The following is a 17,465-nucleotide window of genomic DNA, read 5'->3' on the forward strand; positions in this document are numbered from 1 at the left end:
CCGGCCGCTCCGCGCGGTCTTCTGCTAGAGCCCGGCCCTCCCGAGCCCCGGGCCTCCGCGCCGTGGGCCCGCCCCTACTCACTGCGCTGCGGCGGCGGTGGCTGCCGGGCCGGGAGACGCCGGCGGCCGGAGAGCGCGAGCGCGAGGACGAGCAAGCCCGCGCCCGGCGGCGGCGGCGGCGGCGGCAGAAGGGACGACTGAGCCCGCGCCCGGAGTTGCGGCTGTTGCCGCCCGGCGCGGGCGGCGCCTTTCCAGCGGAGACGCGGCGCCACAGGCGCGGGCGCCCCCTAACGGCGGCGCGGGCTAGTGACCGAAGGGCCGAGCGGCTGGAGAAACTCAAACCAGGCGTAGCCTGGGCGGCTCCTTCATCCTGGCTCCGCGGCGGTCCTGAAGCCCCGCCCCGACGCCCGATCCCGCCCCCGAAGCTCGGGCCCAAGACCCACGTGCTCCGCCCAGAATTCGCCCGACGTCCCGCCTCCGCCCGCACTGGGGGATCTGCCCAGCCCCCGGCACTTTTCGCTAGGACTCAAGCCTAGTTTCTCCTGTCATTTTACTTAAGGGACCCCGACCAAGTGCCAGGCCTGGCGAGTAAAGCGGTCACCAAGAAGGAGGGGCTTCCTAATGAAAGGAGAAACATTAAAGACCCAAGTAAACAGCCGACAAAACAATGACCACACAAAAAAAGTTATGATTATAAAATGTTGGGAGGTACATGAATTCGATGGAGAATAAGCGGAGGGGGCCTCTGCTGCAGATACGGTTGACTATACAAGATCTGGACTCTGGGACTGTGGTCCCAGGACTCCTGGCCTTGCCCTCTGTGGGATTGATAAGGTCACCTCTCCAGTCTTTTGTGGGCGGAGTAGGGAAAGACAGCCAGCTGGAGAGAAGGGCAGCAGAGGAAACGACCAGTGCAAAGGCTCTGAGGATTGAAGGAGCCAGCCCGAGAGGAAGCTGGCACCAATACTGTCCTCATTTCACCACGAAGGAAGCCAAGGCTGCAAGAGTGGGGAATTACCTAAAGTCTCTGAGCTAATTGGTTTCCAAACATAGATTCCTTCCAAACGGAACTCACTTCCGGCTAACCAAATCCCCATCCCTTTCCAGGTGAGATCAGGTATAGGGTTTTTGCCATTTCTCCTTCACAATAAGCAAGAGAGTTCCAGAGAAACATCTATTTCTGCTTTATTGACTATGCCAAACCCTTTGACTGTGTGGATCACAATAAACTGTGGAAAATTCTGAAAGAGATGGGAATAACAGACCGACCTGCCTCTTGAGAAATCTGTATGCAGGTCAGGAAGCAACAGTTAGAACTGGACATGGAACAACAGACTGGTTCCAAATAGGAAAAGGAGTACGGCAAGGCTGTATATTGTCACCCTGCTTATTTAACTTATATGCAGAGTACATCATCCCAGAGAAGGAAATGGCAACCCACTCCAGTATTCTTGCCTGGAGAATCCCAGGGACGGAGGAGCCCGGTGGGCTGCCATCTATGGGGTCGCACAGAGTCGGACACAACTGGAGCGACCTAGCAGCTGCAGCAGAGTACATCATGAGAAATGCTGGGCTGGATGAAGCACAAGCTAGAATCAAGATTGCTGGGAGAAATATCCATAACTCAGATATGCAGATGACACCACCCTTTGGCAGAAAGTGAAGAACTAAAGAGCCTCTTGATGAAAGTGAAAGAGGAGAGTGAAAAAGTTGGCTTAAAGCTCAACATTCAGAAAATGAAGATCCTGGCATCCCATCCCATCACTTCATGGCAAATAGGGAAACAGTGGAAACAGTGACAGACTTTATTTGGGGGGGGCTCCAAAATTACTGCAGATGGTGACTGCAGCCATGAAATTAAAAGACGCCTACTCCTTGGAAGAAAAGTTATTACCAACCTAGACAGCGTATTAAAAAGCAGAGACATTACTTTGCCAACAAAATTTCGTCTAGTCAAGGCTATGGTTTTTCCAGTAGTCATGCATGGATGTGAGAGTTGGACTATGAAGAAAGCTGAGTGCCAAAGAATTGATGCTTTTGAACTGTGGTGTTGGAGAAAACTCTTGAGAGTCCCTTGGACTAAAAGATCCAACCCGTGCATCCTAAAGATCAGTCCTGAGAGTTCATTGGAAGTACTGATGTTGAAGCTGAAACTCCAATACGTTGGCCACCTGATGTGAAGAACTATCTCACTGGTAAAGACCCTGATGCTGGGAAAGACTGAAGGCAGGAGGAGAAGGGGATGATGGGATGAGATGGTTGGATGGCATCACTGAGTCAATGGACATGAGTTTGGATAGACTCCAGGGAGTTGGTGATGGACAGGGAGGCCTGGTGTGCTGCAGTCCATAGGGTCATAAAGAGTTGGACATGACTGAGCAACTGAACTGAACTGTACTGAACTTTACCAGTATAACCACTTGCCTTGGAAACTCACCTGTGCGTCACCATTTCGAGTATGTGACTGCCTCTGGTGTTTATCTGCACGATCATCGCAGTTATATGATATTTGGTTTTCTCTGAAAAACTCAGTGGGCTTCCCAGGTGGCTCAGTGGTAAAGAATCTGACTGCCAAGCAGGAGACGCGGGTTCCATCCCTGGGTCAGGAATACCCCCTGGAGAAAGAAATGGCAACCCTCTCCAATATTCTTGCCTGGAGAATCCCACGGACAGAGGAGTCTGGCTGGCTGAATAGGTTCCATAAATGGCATACGCTTCATTAATATACCTGAGTGCACCATTATATTCAAGAAGACCAGGTGAGGATACAGGGGAATGTGTGTAAAAATAAGCAGTGCACGCAATGGTATATATGGTACAATCCTGATTTTATTTTCAAAAATGTAAATATCCATAGACAAACATTTTGAAGGAAATATATCAAATCATTGATCATAGTCTAGGCAGTAGGATGGGAATATTAGTGACATTACTTTCAAATGTTCTTCTGAATTTTCTATCTTTTCTAGAGTGCGTGGATGCTGAATTTATAATTAGAAAAAAAAGTTTTATTTTTTAAGAAAGATAATTCTGACATTACCCAACACTCAGACCTCCAGGATTTGGTGCCAATGAAAATCCAAAACTGCCCTTTTCTTACTGGTATCCCTGAAGGAGTCATTTCCCCTCTCAGGACGTCTATTTCCTCATCTAAAAACTCAGAGGAATTAATTTTTCAGTGGTTGTGTCACTACAATTCCTACATATCTAGAAGTTTTATTGCTATTGTAACTTATCAAATTTACATTTTATAACATATTGATAGTTACTGAAATGTGGTTCATTATCTGTAATTTTATATTCAGCAACTCTTTTAGTTCTAATTGAGTTCTAATAAGTTTATATGCGCTCTTGAATTTTCTATGTAAGCAGATATAGAGTCTGCAAGTAATAACATTTGGAATCTTCTTGTCCAGTCTTTATTTTCTTTTCCTTATTTTACTGCACTAAAACCTCCAGCACAAATTTGAATAATGATGATAGTGGCCATTTCTATCTTGTTCTTGACTGTTTCTAATATGGCACCATTAAATATGGTGTTTGTTGCAGATTTTTGGTGGATTCCCTTTATCAGAATAAGGGAGTACTATTCTGCTTTATTATGAATGGGTGTTGTATCTTTCTGACCTAGGGATTGAACCTGGGTCTCCCGTATTGTAGGCAGATTCTTTACCATCTGAGCCACCAGGGAAGCCCTGGTGAATTTTATCAAATGTGAGATTTCCCCCCCAATGTAGTTAATTACAATCATGGCTTTTACTGTATTAAACCATCCCTGCATTCCTGGAATAAACACACCTTGATGATGTGTGCTTTTTTTCTTCTTCGTATAGTACTGGATTTCATTTGCTAATATTTTATTTGGAGTTTTTGTATCCATTGCTATGAACAAGATATGCCTACGATTTTTCCTATCATACTCTCTGTCTGGTTTCATTATCAAAGTGACATGAGCCTCATAAAATAAATTAAGGAGTGGGTGTCTACTCATTAGAGCAGGCTCTGTAAGACTGAGATTTTTCTGTTGTTTGGGTTTTCCAGAGGATTCTCCTATAGGTCATCCTGATTTGGGGCCTGGGGGTAGAGAGTTTACCCTTGTATCCTGACTCACAGCATTCAACCTGATCTCAGGGCCCGCTTCTCCACCTGCAGAGCTCTTGTGGGGCCACCAGGAATCTCTTTGTTGCTGAATCTGAAAGATACCCTTCAGATCTCCCTGAAGTGACATCACTGACCACACTCTCCTGGGGACAACCTCTTCCCCAGCCCTGTTCTAGTTTCCTCCTCCGTCTCAGACTCATGAAGATGCTCCTCCTCTCGGTTTACCCACTCCTATGCCCCGGTGTCTGGCTGAGGCTGTACCCTCTTCTCCATCTACCCTCCCTGTGGACTAACTCAGATACCTCCATGAATGCCATTATTGTCTCTAAAGCCAAAGCCCTCCCAAATCCATACCTCCAGCCCAGGCCTCTCTCCTGAACTCCAGACCAATAAATGCTGTGTATGCTAAAGCCCCTGCTATGTGCCAAGGACCTATGCTAAATGCTTTTATCCTCTGTATCAGTTATCTACTTCTTACTGTTCAGTTCCTCAGTCGTGTCTGACTCTGTGACCCCATGAACAGCAGCATGCTAGGCTTCCCTGTCCTTCACTATGTCCTGGAGTCTGCTCAAACTCATGTCTGTTGATTCAGCAATGCCATCCAACTATCTCATTCTGTCATCCCCTTCTCCTCTTGCCTTCAATCTTTCCCAGCAAAGGTCCTTTCCAATGAGTCGGCTTTTCGCATCAGGTGGCCAAAGTATTGGAGCTTCAGCTTCATTCCTTCCAATGAATTTTCAGGGTGGCTGCGTGATAAATTGTCCCAAAATTTAATTTAAGGGCTTAAAACAATGAACTTTCCTTTTTTTTTTTTTTTTTGGTTACACCACTCAGCCTGTGGACTCTTAGTTTCCAGACCAGGGTCTGAACCCAGGCCAGGGCAGTGAAAGTGCCAAGTCCTAACCACTGGACTGCCAGGGAATTCCCAACAAATGCTTTTTTATCTTACAGTTTCTGAAGGTCAAGAATTTGAAAGCGGATTAGGTAGGTAGAAGATCTTGCAGTCTGGATGTCAGGACTGCTGTTGGCTGGGGCACAGACATGTGCTTCTAGCTAACTCATGTAATTTTCATGTGGGATCTAGTTCCCTGACCAGGGTTGGAACCCCAGCTCCCTGCATTGGGAGCGCAGAGTCTTAGCCACTGGAGCACCAGGAAAGTCCTGCATCTTTCATAGCCTAGCCTTGAGTGACACACCCACAGTCTCTTGGTCTCACAGACCAATACTATTGCAGCATGGGAGCGAATACCGGGAGACAGCATCATTTGAGGTAATCCTGGAGGCCGCTGCACCCTCACAACCAGCAGGACGACCCACCTCATCCCATGAATGCAGATGAGAAAACGAAGGCAAGGAGAGGTCAAGTTGGTGATGAAGGCCACACGGCCAAGTCCGAGAAAAGAGGTTTGAACACCGCTTTGCCTGGCTCCCCTTCCGCAGTCCACCACCAGCTCTCTCACCTTCGACATGTACAAACCTGAATTCTCTCGCCTCACCACCCCCAAGCCTCCCAAGTCCCCAGCTCAGCTGGGCAAGTGGCGCCACCGTCCTCCCATCTGTCCAAACCAGCAGCTTTGAGTCACGCCTGCTTCTCCCACCCACTCACTTCCCAGCACCAGATCACCCAGCCCTGCCAAGTCTTCCTCCTCAGTGCAGCTGGGATCCATCTCGCCTTCCCTTTCTTTCTGTCTCCACTACCACTGCGCGGGGCCGAGCCACCCAACTGTCCATCCTGGGCATCTGCCGTAGCCCCACCCAGGCCTCCCTTGCGCTCTCTGCCCCCACGCTATCCCTCTGTCCTCCTCTCTCCAGCGTGAGTCACCTTCAAGAACACAGGGCTGGCTGTGTCACCCTGTCTCCTTTCAACTTCACTGTCCCTGGCTACCACTGCCTTGGGGAGCCGGTCCCCATCCCCTCCCTCCCGTGTGATCCGGCCCCTGCCCACTGGCCCAGCCTCTTCCCGAGGCACCTCTTCATGCTCTTCACCTTCCCGGCCCCTCTGGTATCGGGAATCCACAGCAAACATTTTCACTTCAGGGCTGCCATCATGCTGTTCCCTTACCTAAAACACTCTTCCCCCAGCCCCCGGGGCAAGCCCATCTCCTCCTCCTTCAGCACGTTGTCATCTCCCCAAAGAGGCCTTCCCTGACCTCCCAGCCCAGCTGACGTCCCCCAGCAGTAACTTCCACAGCGTCAGTCCTTTCCTGTCCACCTCACTGCTTCTCAGCTGAACCGTGAGCTCCCTGAGAGCAGGAGCTGTTTTGTCCGTTTGGTTCACAACAGCACCCGAGGTCTTCGCCACATGCCTGGCGCTGAGCACCTGCTCGACACCCATGTGACAGTTCAGTGCATTCCCTCCACGCCCTCCCTTCCCCCCAACCCAAACCCCATGCCTCTCTGCCCCTGGACGATGTTTAGTTCCTTAAGTGAAGCACAGTCACCACCGCGTCTTTGCACATGCTGTTCCCGCCACAGGGGTGCCCCTCCCTCCAGTCGCTCTGTTTACTCAGCTAACTCTTGTATAATTCATCAGAAACCAGGGCTGCCAGGTTTATCAAAGGAAAACACAGGATGCTCAGTTAAATCTGAATTTCAGATAAACAACGAATAATTGTTTAAGTATGTCACAAATATTGCACTAAATAACAAGTGGTCCTGTATTTTATCTGGGAACTCTAGCAGGAATGAGAACGGGCTCCCCCTTCCTTTGGGAGACCTCCCTTGCCTCACCCCCTCCCCATTCCTGGGCTCCAAGACCATCCCCTCTGCTTGCCCCCACTGAGCATAAACACTCAGTCTGTTTATGACTGTCAGATACCCAGTGGAATGTGACTTTGCTGACAGAGCAGGCCGTGTCTCAGCCTTCATTCAGGGAGTCTGGCTTCACCTGGGACAGCCCCAGCCACAAGCCTGGGTGGTGAGGTTTACTGAGCGGAGAAATGAAAAAGCACCAAAGAGAAAAGCTCGAACAAGATGGGAAATGGAACCAGCAAATGAAATGTGGCCCCCAGAGCAGCATGAATCTCTTGGATGATTACCACAGCGGGGAGCACCCCTGCCACCTTACCTCAACTGTGGCACCAGAGTCCCCGCAGCCTCCTGGGGCCCTAGGATGGGTGGGCCAGGCATATGCAAAAAGAAAGTCTGTGCGCCTTCAGGAGGTTCCCCCAAACAGACTGCGGAGCGTTCAAATGGGGGTCCTGTGGGAACCAGAGAGGGAGTGTATGTCTCAAAGATCCAAGAGAGGCTGAGAAAATCCCCTGGGTTGGAAGGTGCCCCCCAAAAGTTAGGGGATGCTGACCAACTGCTTGGAGAGTCCAAGCAAGTCATCTGGGGGCTAAACCTACATTAGGCCACTTGGGGTGATTCAATTACCCTCCTCACAACCCCTCCCAGGATGGAGACATTCTTTCGGGACCTCAGGAGGTAAGGGACCCTAAAGCAGCTGTGTGAATTATCTGGACCCAAGACTTGGCTGAGGGCTTCCCTGGTGGTTCAGATGGTAAAGAACCTGCCTGTAATGTGGGAGCCCCGGGTTCGATCCCTGGGTTGGGAAGATCCCCTGAAGAAGGGAATGGCAACCCACTCCAGTATTCTTGCCTAGAGAATTCTGTGGATGGGAGGAGCCTGGTGGGCTACAGTCCATGGGGTCGCAAGGAGTCACAGGACTGATCGACTTTTATGCTTCACTTTTCAAGATTTGGCTGAACTCCTCCCAACTACCCCTCCTGAGGTTTGCTGAACAGCCGAGGGGATGGCCTGTGGAGAAACCCACTCCACTCTGCCTTTCTCGGTGCTCGGTCTTGTCTCTTCTGTGTGTGCGTCTCTCCCTTTCTCCCCCTCAGTCTTTGGGCCACTGGTTTCACTGTCTCAGCTTCTCCTGGGACTGGTAAAGGCTTCCTTAGCCTTTTGCCCACTGGCTGCCCTGACTGGGAAATCCATTTCTAAACAGTCTCCTGGCTCCACCCTGGGGCCTGGCTCCAGTTCCTCCGCACGCTTGCCCCAGCCCCTGAGCCACCCTCCTGCAGCCGGCAAGGTTTCCAACGCCTCCCCCACTTCCAGCCATGGAGACACTTTGGTAAATTTGACAAGAGCGTTTTTCCTTTTTATAAGGTTTCTAATTACCTATTACGTCTAATCTTCTCTTTAATCGGCTTCCAAAACTCAGCTTGGAGCTACAGAACCAGGGGAAGGAATCTGGTTCTCACCAGTGTTGAGAGAGAGGCCCTGTGGTCGTCCTTGGATGTCACCAGCCTCTTCACCATTCTGACTCTGTAATTAAAGGGATCAGGAGGTCAGCTTCTGTCTTTAGTCCCCCGAGTGTTTTAGTGGGCCACATGTGAGAAGTTCACGGGCCTTGAGAGTCCTTCTGTGCCAAAAGGGAAGAAAACTGCCTGACCATGGCATGGCCAGCTGGCACGCAGGAGGCAAGACAACTCCCGATTCTGAGTTCTCACCCTCCCTGACAGCTCAGTGCTCTAAATGCTTGTCAGTAACACATTTCAGGCCTCTGCTGCCCTCCTGCCTGTTGCTAATCCAAACCATTTCCTCGGCATGGGAGTCCTAGTTTAGCAAGAGCCTTATTCACTTAGCAGAGCACACCGCTCTCTGTCCAGTCCCTCTCAGGCTGAGTCTCTTCTTCTTAACACATCCAAGGCCTCTCTTTCCACATGCCCTCCTGCCTGGATGCTCTCCCCCTAACCTCATGTACTATGTGAACACCTGTGTACCCCGCCCCCAACACCCAAATGCATTGCTTTTATCAAGGAGTCCTGTGGGACTCTGCCTGAACTATAGCTGTATTACCTTTCGAAAACCCCTATGTTTTACACAAGGAGCAAATAACAATATTAGTAAAGCTGCCACAGAAAAGGATCTGTTCATGTCCCAGGGGCTTCTGAAATATAAGGTCTATTTAAAAGGCAGGAACATTATTTTAAACCTACTGAAATGTCCTTGAGTTTCATGATGATGGTGGGGGTTCAAACCTCACTGGCTAATACTGGATCCATTGTTATCCTGGCCAAAAAAAAAAAAAAAGAGAGCATCATGTAGAGAAGTAACTATAGTAACCGTGTAAAGAGCCATGCTTCAGGATTCAGAATTCTACACGTGTCACTGATTTCCTGTGCCTGACGTCAGGTTCCGAGATAGAGCGGAGCACGCAGGGTGGGGCTCCAGCTGACTCACTTGGCCCTGTCACCAGCAGTATGTGTCTGGACCCTCAGCCACAGTTTCTTCCATCATAAAGTCGAATAAAGCAACTCTGGGGCAGGGTTGTTATGACAGTGAAGTGAGGCAATCAGAGTATGAAAAACTCTGCTAATGCAGAGCCTGGCATAAAGTCGGCACACAATAAATTGGTAGCTCTTATTCTAATAACTAATTGCTCTACTGCTGATCTGGAAAGATAAATATAGAATCGAAACTCTGGCAGGCAGCAGGAGAACTGGGCTAAGAGAGGGGGTTACTTTTTGAGACTTGGTGATGTGATTGTTCCACCAAGGTCTCTTAAGACATCTATTTATTTTGGTTGCAAGTTGAATATTGTCCATCTTGATAACAGCAGTGGATAATTAAGAAACAATGGCTTCCACTGACATTCTTATAGCATTTGTGTAACAAGCTAAATATTATCTTCTTATAACCCTTTCTGTTATAAAGATAGACCAAACCTGATCCTGTAATGTCACGAGACTAAATTGGCAGGGTAATGTGATTATACAAAATAATACATAGGAAAGTAATAAATTTTTATCATTTGGAGAGGAATTGTGTCCCCCTCCCCAACCTTGGCTGATTTTGTTTGTTTTTAGTAAATTTTGTCACTGAGATATAACATTCATATATCAAATGTGCATAAAACATAAATGAATGGTTTGATGAATTTTTCACCAAGTAAACACACCTTGTAACCAACACCCAGATCAAGAAACAGGCTACCACCAGGACGCCAGAAATTCCCTCATACACCATTTTTCTTACTTCTCCTCCTCCTTCCTCTTCTTTGAGATACAATTTACAAACCACTCAATGTATCCATTTAAAATACACAGTTTGATGAATTCTTCTAAATTCATACAGTGTGCAGGGGGCTTCCCAGGTGGCGCTAGTTTAGGTAAAGAATGTGCCTGCCAACGCAGGAGACACAGGAGACGTGGATTCGACCCCTGGGTCAGGCAGATCTTCTGGAGGACGAAACGGCAACCCACTCCAGTATTCTTGCCTGGAGAGTCCCATGGACAGAGGAGCCTGGTGGGCTACAGTCCATGGCGTCACAGAGAGTTAGACATGACTGAGCGTATATAGTGTACAACATCACCACCACCCAGTGTTAGGATACTTCCATCACCCCCAGAAAGTCCTCTGGTGCCTGTTCAAGGCCAACCTCACTTCCATCTCTAGCCCCAGGCAACCACTGATGCGCTGTCTCTTGCCTCTAATAAAATGTTCATAGAGAAGCATACAGAAGCCAACATCCAATGGTATGTTTGTGTCTGACTGGCTTTTTATCATAAAAGAATAAATATGAATATAGCAAGATTACAGTTTCCTAACTGTGGCGCATGAAAGACGTTCAGGTGTCACCTAGACAATTAGTTGATACATGAATTGTGTTTTTTTCTAAGATACCGGAAAATAACTACGACATAAAGCCCTCAGTATCACAGATACTGTTGCTTTGAGCTAGAATAGGTTTTAAAATGAATCAATTTTTAAAAAACATGTTGATAATAACATAGATAGTTCATAGATAACGTGAAAATTCTAAGGGTGTGTGCAGCAAATGTTGAAGCCAGTCAAATAGTGACCTAGATTGAGAGAAATCATTTCTCTGAGCTCTGAAATTCTCTACAGATCAATCAATATGCAGGCTTTTAAAAATAATGTTTAGAATTTTAGGGCTATTCAGGTGTTTTATTGACCATTTCTACACTTTTTTATTGAGTGCCTTCTACATGCCAGATGCTAGATAAATGCTCACTTAGAGATTTTAGTCACACCACTTTTGTATCTACATCATAAATATTTTTTACTGGACTTTGATGGTAAATGGGCTTTCCTGGTGGCTCAGGCAGTATAGAATCTGTCTGCAATTCAGGAGACGTGGGTTTGATTCCTGAGTTTGGAAAATCCCCTGGAGAAGGGAATGGGCAACCCACTCCAGCATTCATGCCTGGAGAATTCCATGGACAGAGGAGCCTGGGAGGCTACAGTCCACGGGGTCACAAATAACTGGACACGGCTGAGGGACTAACACTTTCATTTTCATTCTGATGGTAAATGCAGTGACAACAGGAGTGTGTGGTTATGCATTCTGACAAAGCAGTTGCCCAGCCAGTTCTGGGCTGACACGAGAAAGAACCAGAATTCAGGGAAGGGAGAGAAAGTGTGTTTGAGTGATGAGGGGGTTGGCTCAAGGGAGGGGAAATTTGGACAATAGTTTAAAAGAAAGGAGGATGGTTATAGCAAAAGCAGAAGTAGAGCAGAAAACAAACATATTCCAGGGTCAAAAGAGTTGATTCTACTGGCAAATGCAGAGTTGAGAAAGGTGAAGAGTTAGCAACAGGACTAGAAGGGCTGATCCAAATGTTGACTACTCTCAAACAACTATGCACTGGACGCCATGGAAACTAACCAGAGAAGCAGTCATAGTGTCAATCCATTGTGGAAGATATAGAGGCCGGCAGGATGGCTGCATGGACAGATGGATACTGGACAGCTGGATGGATGACAAAGGCAGGAAAGGATGGCTGCTCAGATGGATGGTCATCTGCCACATGTAAGATATTCCACATCCATACCTGTGTTGTTAAGTCCTAAAATTAAAGCTCTGTATTATGTGCTGCCTTGACATCTGATAAAATTGGGAGGACCTTAAATGGCCTAACCACAAGTCTCCTTATCCATTTTTCTGCACCCATAAGGTCCCCTAGCCATATAACCCTTCTTGTTGAGGGCATCAGGCACAGTTCCTGCTTAACCCTGAGAAGTGGGCTTCAGTTCCTGCCAGCCCATGGAATTATTCCAAAAAGCCAATCAGATCCTCCTGCAGCAGCTAAGTGGCACCTCGCCTCTTGTGACGACGCATTCTTGGTCCCCAAGTGTATTCTCATGTGGTCCTGCGTGGGTGTGTGGCGTCCTCCTCCCAAGGCTGAGACAACCAGGGACTAACAACTGCTGTCAGTCTCATCTGCCCAGCGCAAGGGTCGTGTGTCTGGCCATCCCCACAACCATAGGGTAGGAATACCTCCTCACTAATGGGGAGAAGAGGAGGTGATCAAAACAATCCCCCCCCCCCCGCATTTTCCTTTGCTAATGGAACCTGCGTTTCATTCAAGGAGCCATCCTCCCTAACATGACTTATCCCCAGCTCAGAGTTAAAATCCTAACTGGTTTAATTCCACCTTAGGGGTCTCATTAGACTCTAGCATGTAATTCAGTTCTGCCAACTGCAATGTAAAGTATATTTGATGGGATGACTGTGGGAAAGGTTTCCTGGTTTCCAAAAAGTGAGTGAGTGAGTGAAAGTCATGTCCACTGTTCGCAACCCATGGACCATACAGTCCATGGAATTCTCCAGGCCAGAATATGGGAGTGGGGAGCCTTTCCCTTCTCCAGGGTATCCTCCCAACCCAGGGATCAAACGCAGGTCTCCCCCATTGCAGACGGATTCTTTACCAGCTGAGCCATAAGGGAAGCCCAAGAATACTGGAGTGGGTAGCCTATCCCTTCTCCAGCAGATCTTCCCAACCCAGGGATCCAACTGGGGTCTCCTGCATTGCAGGCAGATTCTTTACCAAATGAGCTACCAGGGAAGCCCTCCTAAGAAGAAGAAACTGGAATAAAAGCCCCCTGCTCTACCTCTGGATATTGCTGTATCCAGGTAGGATGCCTTTACCTGCTGCTCCAGTTAACCTGTGACCACCAGTAGATACAGCCTACTCTAGAGAAGGATGAGAGAGAGCAGGGAAACCTGGGTCCTTACCAACACCAGTAAGCCACTGATTCAACAGCCACACCTTTGGATGACATATTTTCTTACTATTTATGCCAGTCTGGGTCGGCATTTTCTCTTCCTTGCAGCTGAAAACATCCTTTTGGCATGTCATCTTTAAGCTGTATTGGTTAACGTGAATTCCTTAATCTATCCATCCATGACATTCTTCTTCTTTTTTCTCATGCATGGCATTTGTAAAGAGTTTTCAGAAGGACCTTAATGTCTAAATTGACAGGTTTAATTAATAAAGATAAGAACTAGGAATCGAGTAACTATTATGTACACTCATAATATCCTTGACATAGGTTATTATTATTGCCCCTGTTTTATAGAAATTTTGTGGAGACTCAGACAGGTGTATGATGAGCCCAGATCATACAAACAGCAAGTGTCCAAGCCAGGATATAAAGGCCAGTTCTTACTGTCTTGCCAAAACCCTGCAGGGCATCCCATTCTGAGTGAGTCTGGCGGGACTAGGAAATCCAAATGAAAGAAGAATTAAAGGAACCTCAACAGGCAAAAAAAAAAAAATTAACAGATCTAGAAGGGTATTTCTTACTTTTTTTAGGGAACACAATGCCGCCAGCAACTTCTCATTTTTTGGCCACTTCTGAACCAGTCACAAGTATTTCAAGTGCAAAATTGCTTGTGAGATGCATAATCAATCAGGTAACAAGCATTTATGGGGCTCATAACATGGGCCTGGCTGCTGGAGTAACTGCTGGGTGCTGTTTTACAGCCCATTGAGAGAAGGGCTAAACTATACTACAAATTTCATAGAAACAGAAGTTTTTAAACTCTATCCTAGGCTTACAGGTCTGGCATTACTGCTGAGCATTTAGGATGTAGCTGAGCACTGCCTACAAATAAGGATTTGGATTTTAGAGTCCAGATGACTGAAATTCAAATCCCAACTCTCTCACTACTGACTGTGTGACCTTTGGCAAGTTTCTTATCTTCCTGAACCTCAGTGTGCAGATCTGTAAAAAATGGATATAACCATAGTTCTTAGTTCAAAAGGCAGGTGTGCTGATTAAATTGGATAATGCCAGGGTTCAGAATGTATTCAATGGATGTTAAAAGGAGACTACTTTTTAACATTTAATTATCCCTTTTTAAAAAGTAGATGCCTATAATCTCCCATGTAGAAACACAGAGCTGGAGTAAAGGGTGAACTGACTACCAGCCTGATTATGCCAAGACTGTTAATCCACACCGTCAGTTCTTCCTGTGTTTTCCTTTCTCCCTTCCTCTTACCTGAAAAGGGAAATGATTCTGGGAATGCTGCCTGGAGTCTGCAAGCCTATGAAAGGTGGTGCAAAGAGCCTGAGGGACAACCTCAAATATTCCTGGGGCCCCACAATGTCAGGAAAGCAGCAGAGAACCCTGGAGCCAAAGGGGCCACACAGGTGAGAAATGGAGTATTTCTTGTCATATCCATAAACAAGGATGTCACAGTCATCTGCAATTTAGGCCCTCCAATTGTGAATTTCTGAGCCCTAAGAGCAACCAGGAAGGAGAAGGATACCTGCAATCCAGCAGCCACTCTCTGTGGTGAACACTGAGGAAAACCACAGGATATTGGCCCCAGATAGCTGAGGTGCAGCTGAAAGGGATGATTTCAGTGAGCCCAGACACTTGCATCTTCCCACATACAGAGAAGCACTAAATTCCTTAATTTGAGATATCTGGTTTTCTTTAATTCACAAAAATATTTTTGATATTTAGACTACCTGCCCTTTGTTGCAAATTTCCATATAATCCAACAGCCCCACCCTTCCCAGCCAGTGCCCTCTGGGTTATCTGACATGCTGTCTCCCAGGCTTGAAGTCCTAAAAATTCCTACTGAATAAAACATAACTCTCAACTTTCAGATCGTGACTACTCATATTTTTAAGTCAACATGGGCGAAGCCAACAAGTCCTGTGACGAATGACAACCATGTGACTAATGACCCAGAGCCAGAGTTCTCCCTCTCCCCCTTGGTTAAACCCCAGGACCGAGAGACACTCAGTATGTATGTACTGCCGAGGAGACGGTGGATGTGCCCAGGACAGACTGCTGTTAGAGGCTTTACACCAGCTTAGCAGGACAGAGACCTGCACTCAGAGTGCAGTTCTAGGAAAGCAAGCCTTATTTCTTGCCCACCTGAGTTGCGGGCTGAGATGCATACCAGCTACAGCAAGAAGATTTCAAGAGTTGCTTATTCTCAACAGACTGAGGTGAATGAATACAAGGTCTACAGATTCCAGCAAGGAAGCGAAATGAAGGCAAAAAGTAGCCACCACTATAGGCCTAGAGCCTGGAGGACAGCAGCCCTTTGATCCGGGATTTTAGGCACAAACACAGAAGCAAATGAGTGAAGGAGGAACAAAGAAACACACCTGGCAGAAAACAGCCAGTATTCATTGCCTTTCACACCCAACTCTTAATAAATCCCAAGATTTGGGTTTGCAGCTAGGGTTTAGCAATTAAAACCGTGTTGCAACACCTTTCTGGTTTGAAGTGGAGAAAGCATAAGGCCTGTGAATTTGAGGATTTGACACCACAGCCTTCTGTGCAAACATCTGACTCACTCTGCCCCTCCAGGGAGGGAAGAAGCCAGCTCAGGTTTCACTGTTAGCCCCCAAACCCCACTGTGAATGTCAGTTCTTTCCCAGAAGCAAACTGAACTACCAAATCTGTTTAAATCAGTGCTGACAACCTAAACCCAAGTTTATGAAGCTGCAGGCCACAGAGGAGGCCTTCTGTTCCAGGACTGCACCATGAGGGGTGAGGAGCCCTGATTCAAATGAACCAGAGCTAGATTTCGCTGTTTTCATCGCTTTAACATTTACATTCTGAGAGCCTAGGGAAATGGATCTTAGAGACACGGAACATTAACCTTTGCTATAGCAAAGTCATGCCTGTCTTCAAACGCCTCAAAAAAAAAAAAAAAATGGTACTCCTTATCTCCATTCTAGCCTCCAGCCTTCTGGAAAGGTCAGAGCATGGGAGGAGTCCCGACAGCAGTGAAATCTCAGGAAATCTTGGGCTTACAGGGATGGCAGCGACAATCTAAGTCCACTGACATTTTATGCATGAGTAAATTCAGGCTGAGGAGAGCTTAGAGTACTTTTGCAAAGTCACATTGCTGGATGGCTGAGGAACAGTGACTGGAGTCAATGTTACCTTACTCTGTCTATTCATTTACCATAATGAACATCTTTTGGTTACTATTTGGGGGCCTCTGTGATTATACAGTGGAAGTGAGAAATAGAGTGCCTGATGAGCTATGGAATGAGGTTCGTGACACCGTACAGGAGACAGGGATCAAGACCATTCCCATAGAAAAGAAATGCAAAAAAGCAAAATGGCTGTCTGGGGAGGCCTTACAAATAGCTGTGAAAAGAAGAGAAGTGAAAAGCAAAGGAGAAAAGGAAAGATATAAGCATCTGAATGCAGAGTTCCAAAGAATAGCAAGAAGAGAGAAGAAAGCCTTCTTCAGCGATCAATGCAAAGAAATAGAGGAAAACAACAGAATGGGAAAGACTAGGGATCTCTTCAAGAAAATCAGAGATACCAAAGGAACATTTCATGCAAAGATGAGCTCGATAAAGGACAGAAATGGTATGGACCTAACAGAAGCAGAAGATATTAAGAAGAGATGGCAAGAATACACAGAAGAACTGTACAAAAAAGATCTTCACGACCCAGATAATCACGATGGTGTGATCACTGACCTAGAGCCAGACATCCTGGAATGGGAAGTCAAGTGGGCCTTAGAAAGCATCACTACGAACAAAGCTAGTGGAGGTGATGGAATTCCAGTTGAGCTATTTCAAATCCTGAAAGATGATGCTGTGAAAGTGCTGCACTCAATATGCCAGCAAATTTGGAAAACTCAGCAGTGGCCACAGGACTGGAAAAGGTCAGTTTTCATTCCAATCCCAAAGAAAGGCAATGCCAAAGAATGCTCAAACTACCACACAATTGCACTCATCTCACACGCTAGCAAAGTAATGCTCAAAATTCTCCAAGCCAGGCTTCAGCAATATGTGAACCATGAAATTCCTGATGTTCAAGCTGGTTTTAGAAAAGGCAGAGGAACCAGAGATCAAATTGCCAACATCCGCTGGATCACGAAAAAGCAAGAGAGTTCCAGAAAAACATCTATTTCTGCTTTATTGACTATGCCAAACCCTTTGACTGTGTGGATCACAATAAACTGTGGAAAATTTTGAAAGAGATGGGAATACCAGACCACCTGACCTGCCTCTTGAGAAACCTGTATGCAGGTCAGGAAGCAACAGGTAGAACTGGACATGGAACAACAGACTGGTTCCAAATAGGAAAAGGAGTATGTCAAGGCTGTATATTGTCA

At 46.9% G+C, this 17,465-nt stretch overlaps 1 protein-coding gene across 6 annotated transcripts in view; it reads right to left on the reverse strand.

Annotated features, from left to right (window-relative positions):
• Positions 1–17,465, reverse strand: part of KCTD6 (potassium channel tetramerization domain containing 6) — a 47,871-nt gene that overhangs the window by 9,800 nt on the left and 20,606 nt on the right. The window contains exons 2-4 of one of the 6 annotated variants that reach the window (XM_070776437.1): positions 9,048–9,120; positions 8,310–8,373; positions 7,169–7,301 (exon numbers count right to left, since the gene is read on the reverse strand). The exons of 1 other annotated variant lie outside the window; for it this stretch is intronic. In XM_070776437.1, the coding sequence (XP_070632538.1) occupies positions 7,169–7,301; positions 8,310–8,373; positions 9,048–9,068 (218 nt within the window). In that variant the 5' untranslated portion in view covers positions 9,069–9,120. Of the gene's footprint in view, positions 1–82; positions 234–7,168; positions 7,302–8,226; positions 8,374–9,047; positions 9,121–17,465 lie in introns of those variants that run through there. 4 more of the 6 variants (XM_019984915.2, XM_070776441.1, XM_070776442.1 and 1 more) reach the window with 4 other exon arrangements.

Source organism: Bos indicus, chromosome 22 (genome assembly GCF_029378745.1).
Source record: "Bos indicus isolate NIAB-ARS_2022 breed Sahiwal x Tharparkar chromosome 22, NIAB-ARS_B.indTharparkar_mat_pri_1.0, whole genome shotgun sequence".
Classification (NCBI taxonomy): Eukaryota; Metazoa; Chordata; class Mammalia; order Artiodactyla; family Bovidae; genus Bos; species Bos indicus.